General features: G+C 36.5%; 1 protein-coding gene across 3 annotated transcripts in view; it reads left to right on the top strand.

Annotated features, from left to right (window-relative positions):
• PRKACB (protein kinase cAMP-activated catalytic subunit beta) overlaps window positions 1-12,639 on the top strand; it is an 81,040-nt gene that overhangs the window by 36,373 nt on the left and 32,028 nt on the right. Inside the window, exon 1 of one of the 3 annotated variants that reach the window (XM_054637931.2) lies at window positions 10,434-10,629. The exons of the other annotated variants lie outside the window; for them this stretch is intronic. Coding sequence (XP_054493906.2) covers window positions 10,449-10,629 — 181 coding nt within the window. The 5' untranslated portion in view covers window positions 10,434-10,448. Of the gene's footprint in view, window positions 1-10,433; window positions 10,630-12,639 lie in introns of those variants that run through there. 3 annotated transcript variants of the gene reach the window in all.

Raw genomic sequence — 12,639 nt, 5'->3', positions numbered from 1 at the left:
CTGTGAAGAAAGGCAGAGAGAACATCTGAGCTCAGGCTCCACAGCACACTGCCCAGGACATGTGAGTGGCCTCTTCTCTTGCAGGTGGCTGTGTCCAGTCGTGTGTCTGGTAATTGTATCTCTAGATGTGTGTTCACTCCTTCAAGGGAGTGAAACCAGTAATTTCAACAAAAACTCTCCAAATTAGAGGAAGGAGGAAGGGAAGTGTTTTAAAATACTGTGTAGTATATATACTCCTGTAATGATGTTCATAGATGATTTTCAGCATTAAAATATTTACCTAGAGACATGAATTGCATTTTTAATAGTATTGAGAAGAATTTGTCTTTGTAGAAAAGGAGAAGAGTTAAAGGTTCATGCTGAGTTTCCTGCCCTGCTATTTTCATACCTATTCTAGGTGAGTGCAAGCATTTTGTTATTAGGGTAGTTAGTTATGGTTTTGTTTGCAGTTCTTCTGAAAGTATGCTTTTCTTATCTATATTCCTTAAACTGGTTGCTTTAAGTAGAACAAAACTTGTACCCAGAATATCAGCCTTTCTTTCCTGTTTCTTAGAGTGAGTATATATGTACCCGTATTTCCTCAGAGCAAGGAAGGAAGATAAACTTGGTGTTTCAGCCTGAATGGCAATGAGGCTGCAAGTTTTCCAGCAATGCATAAATGCATTGTTAGCCTTGCACAACTTTACAGAAAAATCATGTATCAGCAGTGTTTTCAAAAATTGCAATAATACTTTACCTTATTTGGCTCATAAATTAAGCTGATATTTTCTTTTGGAAGTGTCAACTTCACAGAGACAAAGGAATGCAAATGTCATCTGTTACCTAATAATAAAATGTAAGCACTCATTTTCACTTCAGATAAGTATTCATTTAGGCTTTTGTTTCTTGTAGTTTAAGTGCTGGGCTTTATTTTTATTGTATAAGAAAGGTGAGAAGAGGGCTCAGTTACTGCAATTACGAAGTTCATTATTTTGATACTTCACTTAAATGGGATGCCATGTGTTTCCTTCCACCCACCCTCCCTAGAGTGGAGGAAGGTGGATCTTATAGTGGAAATAAGTTTAGAAAAATTGCCCAATGTAGTGCAACTGTTACCTCATTTTGGCAGTTGGCAGCTTTCTTGGGTAGATTTTAACTTGAGAGGAATTGGAAGAAAACCAGAACCTTCCCACATGCCATGTGACTCCCAGAAATAACAATTCTGTATTGAGCTTGTTAGGAAGAGCTATGAGCATCTGAGACTGGCTCCCAGTGAAACATGTTTGTTCTTCCAGGAGGAAGAAATGAAGCCTCTGGCTAGTTAGAAACTTTTAAGCATTTTTTCTCAAAATGGTTCAGGTAAATTAAGATAAAAACTCAAGAGATGTCTTCCAGCTCTGCTAACCTAGAGAGATTTTTATTTCCCAGAAATAAGAAGGGCCTGTACAATGCTATCATGAGATAGACTTAACCCATTCAAAATAGGAATAGTCAAAACATTTTCTTTATTTTGGAGTAATCATGATTAGGATGGCCTATCCTATGATGTGCTCACTGCCAGATGAAGGATGACATTCCCAGTTATTAGCAGGAGGCCCTAGATGGTGAAGCCTGTTTGGGAAAGGATCTGCTCTGGAGTCTGCAGTGGAGGTGGGCACGGAAGCACACGGTGGTACAGAAGGGTCACAGTATCCTTGTTCGGGAGGGTATGGGGTTGATTGGCACTGATTTGAGAAGATGCTTTTAGTGGCAATTCACGGTATGAAATACAGTGATTTTCAGAATGCATTTTTAATTACTCTTTGCTCTTATTTCTCTTTAGAGAAAATTAAAGGTAAATACAATTTCAACTAATGGATGTTCTTGTATCTAATTAAAAAGTAACTTCAAGGTGATTTACTGTGGTTAACCTGTCAGTTAAAAGTTTATATTACACTTAATTTAAAATTATTTCTTTATTTTATTTAAATAGTGTTACTATGGAAAAGTTTATTCTTTGTGAAATCTAATGGAGTGAGCTCAATTGCAAGTAGCCAGCATAACAAAAACCTGTTTCTTAGAAAGAAAATATTTGCTTTTTAAACAAAATGCAGAATTGTTAAACTACTCAGAATAAAAATGTTATTTATTATCAAGCACTTGTTTTCCACTAAAAATAAGAAAAAATGTTTTGTTCAGCACAGCATGTAACTTATTCTCTATAAGCTGGTGAAGGAGCCACTAGTTCATTTTGATCTTTTTAAAAAAAAATCTTTGATCATGATGCTTTGAAAGGGAAAATACAATTGAAAGGTTGAGGATAGAGTATTAAGGAATTATATCTTTCCTGACATTCATATTGCATGTGGAGCTAGCATGCCATGTGAATTGTTTGACTTTGTTCAAACAGTTGTTCAGAGAATTACAAAGATTGGTGTAATTTATCCACAGAAAAGAAAAGAAACACTGCATTTAATCTTGTAGTGTTTCTTTCCTGGAAAGTGCTTCCTGCTTTCCTATGCTTTAAAACAAACATAAAACCGAATTAAATATACTTGTAGTCATGATATTTATCTCATTCTTTGTAAATAGAAGAGTGAAAGATATCTTTTGACCATTCTACCTGTCCAAGCTTTAGTTGTTTCGGCATTTGTTGTAAAGTAAAACTTTGGAATGCCACAAGGTAATGTGGACTGAGAAGCAAAGTGCCTGTTGCTTACTAGTAAAGACATTTCATAAATAGCTAACTGCAAATGTTTAATTTTAAATTTTTTTTTAACTTGGTGAATTATTTCTGTTATGTTCAAATGTAAATACTATTTAAGAATATATTCAGACTAATAATAAACAAATTCACCTTATGTGAAATAAACTCGATATAAATTAGTATTTAAATTAAAACCCATCACAAATAGGGAAAAAAAGTACAATCTGTGAACTTCATTGCTGCCTCACTAAGAAAAATAGCTAGTAATTAGAAAGTTGGTGTGTGAATTATTTCCCCTCTAAAAAATATGAGATATTCAGTTGTGTTTATGCAACACATTACAAATGAATGACTGAGTACTTCTAAAATTTTCTGTTCAGTATTATAGTTTTTTTTACCTCATGCTTTGTTTGGTCTTAAACCAGCAGATGGCATTTGTTACTCCATTTAAGTGCAGACTAATGTATATTTTGTAAACACAGTGTAATTAACCTCAGTATATAGAGAAATCTTGTTTTCTGAGCTGTGCTTCTGATGCTTCTGCAGTCCTGCAAGTTCCTGTAGTTGAGATCCCACTCACTTAGTACAAAGTGTGTTTGGTGAGCTCTGAAATGTTCTCTTGGGCGTTCTGCAGCCTCTTGTCCTGTGGCCAGCAGCATCCCCTGTACTTTTCAGGGTTTAATGCCCGTGTTCCACTCTAGCTGCTCTGGGGGACACTGAGTGCTTCACTTGTTCCTCTGTGCTGTGGGGTATCTGAATCAGAGTAGCCTGGTAAGAGAGGAGGGAGCAGGACCCTCTAGGGCAGCCTGCAGTCTGGTGGGCACTGCAATGCATGGGCTGTGCAGTGGTGAGTGCATCTCTGCAGCACTTGGCCAAATGTTTTGTGCTTCAGACTGTACTTTATGAAAGCCACTACTGTATTCTAATTTGCACTCTCTACTCCATCAGTCTATGAAAAAGCACTATCCCTTTTAATAGAGTTACTTTGAGTTTGCTTTCTTTCTTATTTGGATATTTTTCTAATTGAACCTAAATGTCATATAATCAAGGAATGCTCCAGTTTTGGAGGAAAACAAAGGTATGAATTTAAAATACTTAGCTCAAGGTGGAGTCATTTGGTTTGGGTTATTTTTTTCCCCTAGGAAGTGTGCTGGTGATTTAAAATGCAGATTGGCTTCCTGAAAGTGTTACTAAAATGTCTCTGGTTACTCTAGTATTTAGCATTCTGGTCTTTTACTGTGCAGTAAAGATCTGATAGTGAAGTCTAGCTGCTAATATTGTGAATAATTTTCACCTACAAAACTTCAGTTTAGGTGAACATTCTGCTGCTGTTCTTTCTCTTACTTCCTCCCATAATCCTGCATCAAAAAAATCTGTAAATATGACTCCAGATCTCTCAGAGTTAATAATAATTTATGATGTGTGGCACTCTGATTCAGGACACATAATGCTTAATGTGTCCTAGGAAGGAGTTTTTGAACCTAAGTGTCTCTCATATGAGGCAATTTTTCACAAGTTCCTTTAGCTCAGTAGCTAAACCAAGGAAGGATAGACCAAACCTGTAGATTTTGGAAAAAGGAGAGCTCCTCTACCCATAGCTTCCTGTAGCCAAGATCCTCTCCACAGCAGCTCTGCACCTGCAGGAGCCTTTATCTGTGAAAGGCAGATCTTCAGCATCCTTGTTCTGATGGAGAATGGCCAGGATGGAAGCAGGGAGCTTCTCCTTGGGCCCAGTCAGATACTGAGCAAACTGTCTGCATGGTTCTTCTAATTCAAGAACTTCATCTTACTCATTTTGGATCAATAACCCATTAATGCTCAACGTTAATCAACAGTAGTACTTAGTTTGATGTAAATTAGGAGGACTAAAACCTTTATTTAGTGTTAGGTTTTTCAGAGAGGCAGAGCAACTGATTGCTTCACAATTGCTTGTGAGGCAACTGAAATTGCTTCACAATTTAACCTTGGATTTTAATTTTAGAAGTCCATATACTTATATGTTTTTCCTAGACCTCATTGGTTCAAAAGCAGAAACAGCTTTCTCCTGGTAGATGACTATTTTGTGTAAACACAATAAAAACCACTTACATAGATACTTTCTCTTTTGCTGCAAAGTAAGAGTACAAAACTTCTGATTGGCTGTCAGGCTATCATAAGTTGTGCTAGCAAGTAACTACAGAAGGTTATTTGAGCAATGTGTGTGATTTGGAAGGGCATGGACACTAAGAGGATCTCACCAGTACTTTCAGATCTCCTGTACTTATGTGAAAGCAGCTGTTTCAAGCGTAGTTCCTAGCTAACCTTTGTTTTACTGTGGAACAATTGTGTGATTTTTATTCACATTCTGCCAACATCCATCTTGCAGTCTCCACGGTTGTACTGGCCAGCATCAGTGAGCACAGCACCTTGAAGGAAGCTGTGAGACAGGCATGGAACAAGGTGATGTCTTAGGGGAGAAATCCAGTTGTCTTTGGCAAATTGGACAGTTTTGTTGAAGATTGCCTTTTGTACTGAGAGAGTTCTCTGTCCCCTTCTTGTCAGTGCTACATGTGGGACTGTGACTACAAGGTATTTGATTTCAAAAAAACCAGATAATGTGTTGGTAGAAATGAGGAAACTTGATCTGCTGCCATGGTATGTGTCCACAGCACATACATGAATCACAACATCTTAGATGATGAATTTGTCAAATTATGACAAGAAAACTGATGGGAAGAGTAAGAACTTTTAGCCTACATATGAAAAATTAGATGCTGAATTTGACATTTTTATTTCTTTTTTTACTCCAAGTTCTCCCTTATCTTTTTTATTCATTTTGTATCATCATGGTTAACAAGCAAACAATGCTGTTTGACCACGTGAGCTAAAATTAATGCTTCCTGATGAGAAGGTATTAAATGTGTGCTGCAGTTAAACTGGTGTACAGTAGATGCCAGTAGAGACCTATGGAGTCAAAATAGAAATATGACTAGTGTTTCCATAGCAACAACTTCCTCCTGGCCGTCCTATTTATAGCAGTGCTGCAGTCCCAGCCTCAGTGCAGCTCTCGCAGGGACTCTCTCGGAAGGGTTAACCTTGGTAGAAAAAATGTAGGCATAAAGGCACACTGAACCTGGATGGATTTGCTTTCTTGTGTTTTATTAAACAATGAGGTTACTGATTGTGTTTATTTTCTTTATGTATGTTTTGAAAAATCTTTGTTTCAAAATGGAGAGCCATTAAAGCTGTAAGCTGTGAGCAAATACTGCTCCTCCTTCCGTGTGTTTAAGAAGAAATGCAACCCAGTGGAATAGTGCTGGATGTACAGTGAAAATCAAAACACATCTGCTTTTTCAAGAGCCTTTTTTTGTCTCTCTACCCATAATTCCTTCTGAAATATGCATGCCTGGCAAGACTCAAAATGGATTGTGTTCAATTACATAATTTCGGATGAAAATGAAGGGGGTTTTTAAGTTACAAAAGGGCTATCTGTATACTTTGTTTTACATCATTTTCTCTCAAGGTTTATCTAACAACTAGAAAAATACCACACATATTGCCTAAGGCTTATAGCACAGACACTCCTGGTTTTTTTGTATATATCATGTAAAAATTTTGAGAGTCATTAAATACTTAGAAACTTTTTTTATTTTCAAATTCAAAATTCATCACTTAAATTATTTTTTTTTATGAAATGTGTTGGCTGTGTCTTTCAACTTACAAATACTTTATTGGTCAGAGACCAGCAAAATTTGGCAAGATCCTCAGGCTCTTAAAAATGGAGGATCCATCACTAATACTTTGTATCAAGTTATTGCTCGTTCCTTTTGTAATAAATAATAAATGCTGAAATTGGATTTTCATCTTTCATTCTTGAAATAAATGATGCATAAAGGAGAAAATGTGTTTCATCAAGTCATCAATTTTTAAAGCAAATAAACAAACTTTCTTTAACCTCTAGGAAAAATGAGTTCTTTATTAGTCATTTATAAGGTTTAAGTTATTTTTTCTATTGATTACAAAAAAATGCAGAAACTGTTGCAGTATGTCTGTTTAATACAGATAGAGGCCTCGTGTGAAAAAAAATATTTCAGTTTAAAATAATATGTTTCATATTTAAAAGAATATAGAAAATAGTATTTTTTTAGAGAACTAGAACATAGAACCAGAAAAATACTATTTCAAGTATTTTTTATATAAAGCTAAATTTTATTTAGCTGTAGGTGATCTGAAATTTTATTTGTTTTGTAAACCCATTTTTCTAGGTCCTGTTAAGGAATAGATTTAATTGTCTTAAAAACTCTTGTTCTTGATTGCAAAATTCTGAGGGTTAGCCTTCATTAAACACTAGAGAATGGTGTTATTTGTACAGTCCTGCTTTGCCTGAATATAGAGAAATGCACACATTATCCTTTAAAAATATTTCAAACGATTTCCAAGTAAAGTTACAGCACATGGTAACATGCTGTTACTCAACCATCTGGGTCCTTTCAGGAGAGGAGTCTTCTCTCATTCTTAATCCTTCATTTTTAAGGCTTGACTGGTACAGTAGAGTTTCTTCTTAGAAATTGAGAAATATTGTTTTAGCAGAGATTATTAAAAATAAATTGTCCATGTAGCTACCTGGTAGATTCTTTTCAGCAAGGAGCTGGAAGATCTGTGGCTGGGTTATAGTGCTGGGTGTTGTAACATGCCACAGGGCATCAGCCCCTGGGAAATCTGCCCAACCAATAGGTTGCCATCAGGAAAAGTGTAAATGGCTTTGTTGCCTTTATCAGCTTAGAGGACCACTGTGTTAGCCCTTGTCCTTGGGCTAACACATCATGATGTTGCTTTTTATAAAATTTGGGGAGCATTTTTGCTGAAATACTGTTTATCAAAATACCAGAATTTGCACATGCAATGTTCAAATTCAGAGTTAAATGTCTCAGTTTTATGTTACTTGTTGAATGTTACTGCTCTGAGTTTTTGAATGTGTTTTAAAATTTTGCCAAGATTTGGTGGTCAGAAGATGGCAAAAATAAAATTTTTAAAGAAAATCAACATTTGGGTGTTGACTTTGGCTGCAAGAAATTAGAAGTTTATCTCTTACAGAACAGAAATTTCAGATTCTCTCATGCATTCTGTTCTTCCTATATAGCATATAATTTACTTGATGTAATAATTAATTGGGAGATCAGTGTGTCAATAAGATGAAAGATTAAGTAAACGGAAATAGGAAGTTCCATCTTTAAAAATCATGGACTTCATTTGAAGACATTGCAAGCCATATGAGATGTGGGTCTGTATGGCAGCTTTTTGTACTGCCATTGGGCAGTGCCAATCAATGCCAAGAATTTCCTAGATTAAGGAAAGTGTATTACTATCTGTGAAAATGTGACCAGCACTTTCTTTTCATGTTTTATGTGTGCAGAAACTTCTGTAACCGTACACTGGCAGTAGTTCATAAAATTCTGGCAAATTCGGGCTTTCTCTTAGGATTTCTTCTAAGAATTCCTTTTTGGTAACATGTTTTCACTTAAACCACTTACTTCCGTGATGTCAGAGTGTGAGTATTGATGATTCTTATTTTGGCCCCTGCCTCAAGTGTCCAGGCTAGACATTTGGGTGCATGAAGAGCCCTGAATTTTGATGGGCAGAGTTCTCTGTGGCACTTTCCACATCTCTCCATGGACTAGATGTGGCTGGCAGACTGGAACTTAAGTAATGTGAATTTTGTCAATTACCATCTTTCAGATCAGGGAAACAAAATGGTTTAGTTGAAGAGCTGTGTGAAAGATAAGACAACAGTAGTGTAATGGCTCAGAACCATGGGAGAGCTGAGAGACAAGATAAGCACACCATCATACCAGGTAGCTTTGTTTACTGGAGAAAACAGCCAAGGTTAGAGAGAATATGAGACTCTTGGAAAGAATCTCTCAGTGCCTAAGGACTTGTGGTGAGCTACAGGGGTAGCACATCTGTACAATTCCAGAGAGGCTCTTCAGTTCCAGAAAGATCACCATGCATTGAATAAGCATCTTGATGTTGTCTTAAATAATTTTTATATTGTTGTGTGGGAATAGCATGGCCTTACTCAGTTCTAAAGTGTTGGGTTATATATGGAATGGAATATATCCCCTCTGCCTATTTGTGACCCCTGCTAAGGCAAACAGATCCTCGTGATCTTCACCACCTCTTGTTTCTGGCAGAGAGCCTTGAACCAATGGGATGTTCTGGATGTCATAATTGGTCTTGGAACAGAGCAGGTGAAAGGCTGGAAGGCATGAGGTGGCATCCAGGGAAGGCTGCAGCACCAGACCCTGATGGAGGAGCAGCCTGGGCACCGCTGCGCTAGCTGATGGTTACCCGAATTAGCAGATGGCTGTGCAGAATGTAGGCATTTCCACAGTTGGTTCCAAATTTTGACCAGGCGCTGGAGAAAGAAGTTACATTTCCAGAGTATCTGGAGCCTGCAAGCACAGGGCATTCCTGGGCATTGTGTAGAGTCTAGAAATGTAATGGGTTGTGCTGGCTGAGGGAAATCACAAGTGTAGCAGTGCCCATGAGGAAGAATGTAGCCAAATTTGTAAAATCTGTCTGTTGGCATTTTTATTGTTTTATCACTGTCATGGGCAGTTTGTCAGCATGAGGGCTTTTTTCTGAGGCACAGGGCTGTTATGAAATGGTTATATAATGTCCAAGGGTGGGTATCTGCTGACATTTGAAAACTATGCAGTGAGAAGTATGGTGGTGAAAATGAGAGGTATGTCTTTAACACGTGTTGACTGTAAGACAGGAGACAGATTGTGGAAAACATATTTCAATCTTTCTTAAGAATAGCCTAAAGTTTTAAAAAGCCACATTGTAGATGTGCAGAAATAGATGTGTTTCCATTTTCACAAAAACGAATATTTAGTATTACCCATTGTAAGCATGCAAAATTACATAATTTGCAAATAATTATAGTGTTAAATACAGCTTTCCGTTTCTTTTCCTTATATTTTGTGCCATTAAAAGTTACACTTTTTAGACTTACTCCACAGTTGAAAATACTAAGATTTCTTGTGAAAGAATGAAATCTTATGAGCAAAATTTAAATGTGTTTGGTTCATTCACGGAATAAGTAGAACCCAGTTTGAAAAAGTACAATGCAGTTGTGTTTAAATGTGCAATAGAATTCAACTTCTTCACTGATTTTATCCACAAAGGAGGAAAATAATACGGTTTTTCTTCCTCCAGTAATAAAATAAGTTTGTTCAGTAGTGTTTGCCAGTAACTTCCTTGCTTAGGAAGTTGATTAGTTGAAAGCATAAGATTACTAAACATTAGATTCCAGCTGGATATGTTTGCTGTGCAGATGTGGTACTCCATCTTAATAACAGGGGAGGAACTGCAGAATAGTTACTTTTGGTTTTTTACACGTGTGGTTGTGGTAAATGAAAAAAATACCTATCTACTTTCTGATCTTTACTTCTAAACGAATTGTTTGTAGTACTCTAACATAGAATGTATACTTAAGTACAAAGTGTAATGCATTAAAAAGCTATGAGAACACATACTAGCAAAATTATTGTTTGTTTGTTTTTTAAAAAACAAAACAGTTTCCAATTTACATGAAAAGAAACTTTTCACTGTACAAACCAGTACATCATAGAGCTCAGTACATCACAGAGCTCTCCTTAACAGGAAGTAGAAGAGAGTCGTGGTTAGCAAACACTGCAGGCAGGAAGCTCGGCACATGCATAGCTCTTAGTGGCGCTGGGGCGTCCAGCTCCCTTTAGATGTCTTCTCTTTTGCTTTTGTGAGTCCCTGGTGTGTGTAGATGGCAGGGCACAAGGAGGTCCCTTGCAGCCAGGGCACGGCCACGGCGCTGCAGAGACTGGAAGGGTTTGCTAACCGCCTCTTCCATAGGCACTCCAAGAATGGTGCGCATGAGCAGAGAGCGGCTCTGGAAAATGAGAGCCAGCAGTGCTCTGAGTACACTGTCCAGTGGGATGCATCAAGTAAGTGTGGGGAGGGGTTTGTTTCTTTTATAGGTGGTTGCTCTTCAGTTTGCCTGGTGAATGAAGTGTGAACACTGATGTGTGATAGGTTCTGGGGCAGTTTTGTAATTCGTTACCTAAAGGTATTAATGGGAAGAAGAGCATATTGCATCAGGCAGGGGAAGATGGGGGCTGGTTCATGGACTGGTGGCTGGCAGGAGAATTTATCGTGCATTCCTTTTTCTTTCAAAGCACAGTTGACTTGTTTTGGCAAGCACCCACCCCAGTTCTTACTTCTAAATTACTTATTTTCAAATTAAATCAGTGAGTTCAGCAGAAGTAGAAGACTCTAACTAAAGACTAGAATGTTTAAACTTCAAAATAGGCAGACATTGCTGTGCAGATTAAAATTCTAATTAAAGGGATTTTCATCATTCACAGTTGTATTTTAAGGGATATATACATCAGAAATGTTCTATATAGTGGTAAACAATATAAAATTGAATTTGATTTTAACTATTACATATTAGCTTAGTGTAGGAATACTGATTAGTTTTAATTTCTTAATTAGTGAACAGTTTACAGTATTATTTGTATGAATTAATATTTTTCATGGTTGTATTTTGAGTAATGAAAGAGATTTCAAAAATCACAATCTAAATAAATTGACGTTTGATTTTCCTTTTAACTTTAAAGCTGTGTAGTATTTTGCAAAGCAATTCTTGTCTCTGGTTAAATACTCATTTTAAAATGTTACAATATGGTAATTTATGATAATTTTGTTCCAAATTTCAGATTCATTGATGGATTTGAGATAGCACAATTATTTCAGTTGAAGATAGGCCATGTTGGAAATTCTCAGCATCACAGTATTGCCATGAAAAAAATCAGCATTTATACTTCTTACTTGAAATTTAAAATATTTTATGAGTAGGGAGTGAATCTATTCTCAGAGGATAAGCCGTAAACATGGAAACAAAAAGGTGTTAATGCAGTGATCTAAAATAGATTAAATCTAGGTCTCCCAAATGAGACAGGAAAGAATTGACTCGTTTTGTTGGGAAGATAAATGATGAAAGGGCATAAATTCTGAGCTTTCACTTCTCCATAATATTTTCAGCTTGGTAAAAATAAGCACATACTTGTGTTTATAAAGAAGCTCTTTTTTATGTAAATAGCTGTTTGAAAAAAATAACTGTGAAGCATTTTTGTTTATATAACATGAAGAAAAAAACATGGTAATGACCTACTGACACTCACAAATTGCGACCTGTTTTGTACAAGCCTCTACTTTCTTCCCCTCTTCATAAGGCAGGCTTCCTAGTGTGACATGTTTGATGAGGAAATGGACTGTCGTGTCTCTTGATAAACATGGTGAAAATGGCTGTTCTGTGCTATTTTAAGTCGTAATTAAGCAGAGCAGTTGCATGCAGTTTTCTGAGCTGAAGTTGCTGAGCTGGTAACTGAATGGTGGGTGACTATGTAGCTTTGGTTTTGGGATGAAATTCTGAACCTTCATCCTGAAACTCTACTTCAATCTCTAGATTATTTTTTAAAAGTAATAATATAAATTACTGTAGGTACCCATGAACTGAGTTCACATTTAAAGGTTCTCATTTTGCTACCACTGAAGTCAGACTGATAGAGAAGAAAAGGGAGTACAGTGGAGGAAGTATTTCTGTCTACTCCTGACTTCTAATTAGATCTTCAGAAAAATACATAATCACTGAAAATAGTTTGTAAAACATGAAAGAGAAACAAGGTGTTTGGGGTTTTTTGTTAATTTCATTTTGGTTGGTTTGTTTGTTTGGGGTTAATTTTGTTTTGTTGTGAGGGGTTTTTATATCCAAGAGTGCAATGTCATAGAATTGCCTAGAGTCACTGAATTCAGCTTGTAGATTAATTTCCCAGAAAGTTTAATTAATAAGCAGTGTTTTAGAAACATGCTGGTGGTTTGTCTTGGAAGGATATTTGAATATTCTCAACTATTCTGTCAATATCACTGCAACTTAGAAATGTTAGTGTAAAGTT

The sequence above is a fragment of the Agelaius phoeniceus genome, chromosome 8, assembly GCF_051311805.1.
Source record: "Agelaius phoeniceus isolate bAgePho1 chromosome 8, bAgePho1.hap1, whole genome shotgun sequence".
NCBI classification, from domain to species: Eukaryota; Metazoa; Chordata; class Aves; order Passeriformes; family Icteridae; genus Agelaius; species Agelaius phoeniceus.
The sequence above is the reverse complement of the archived record's forward strand: the minus strand, read 5'-3'. Positions and strand labels throughout refer to the sequence as shown.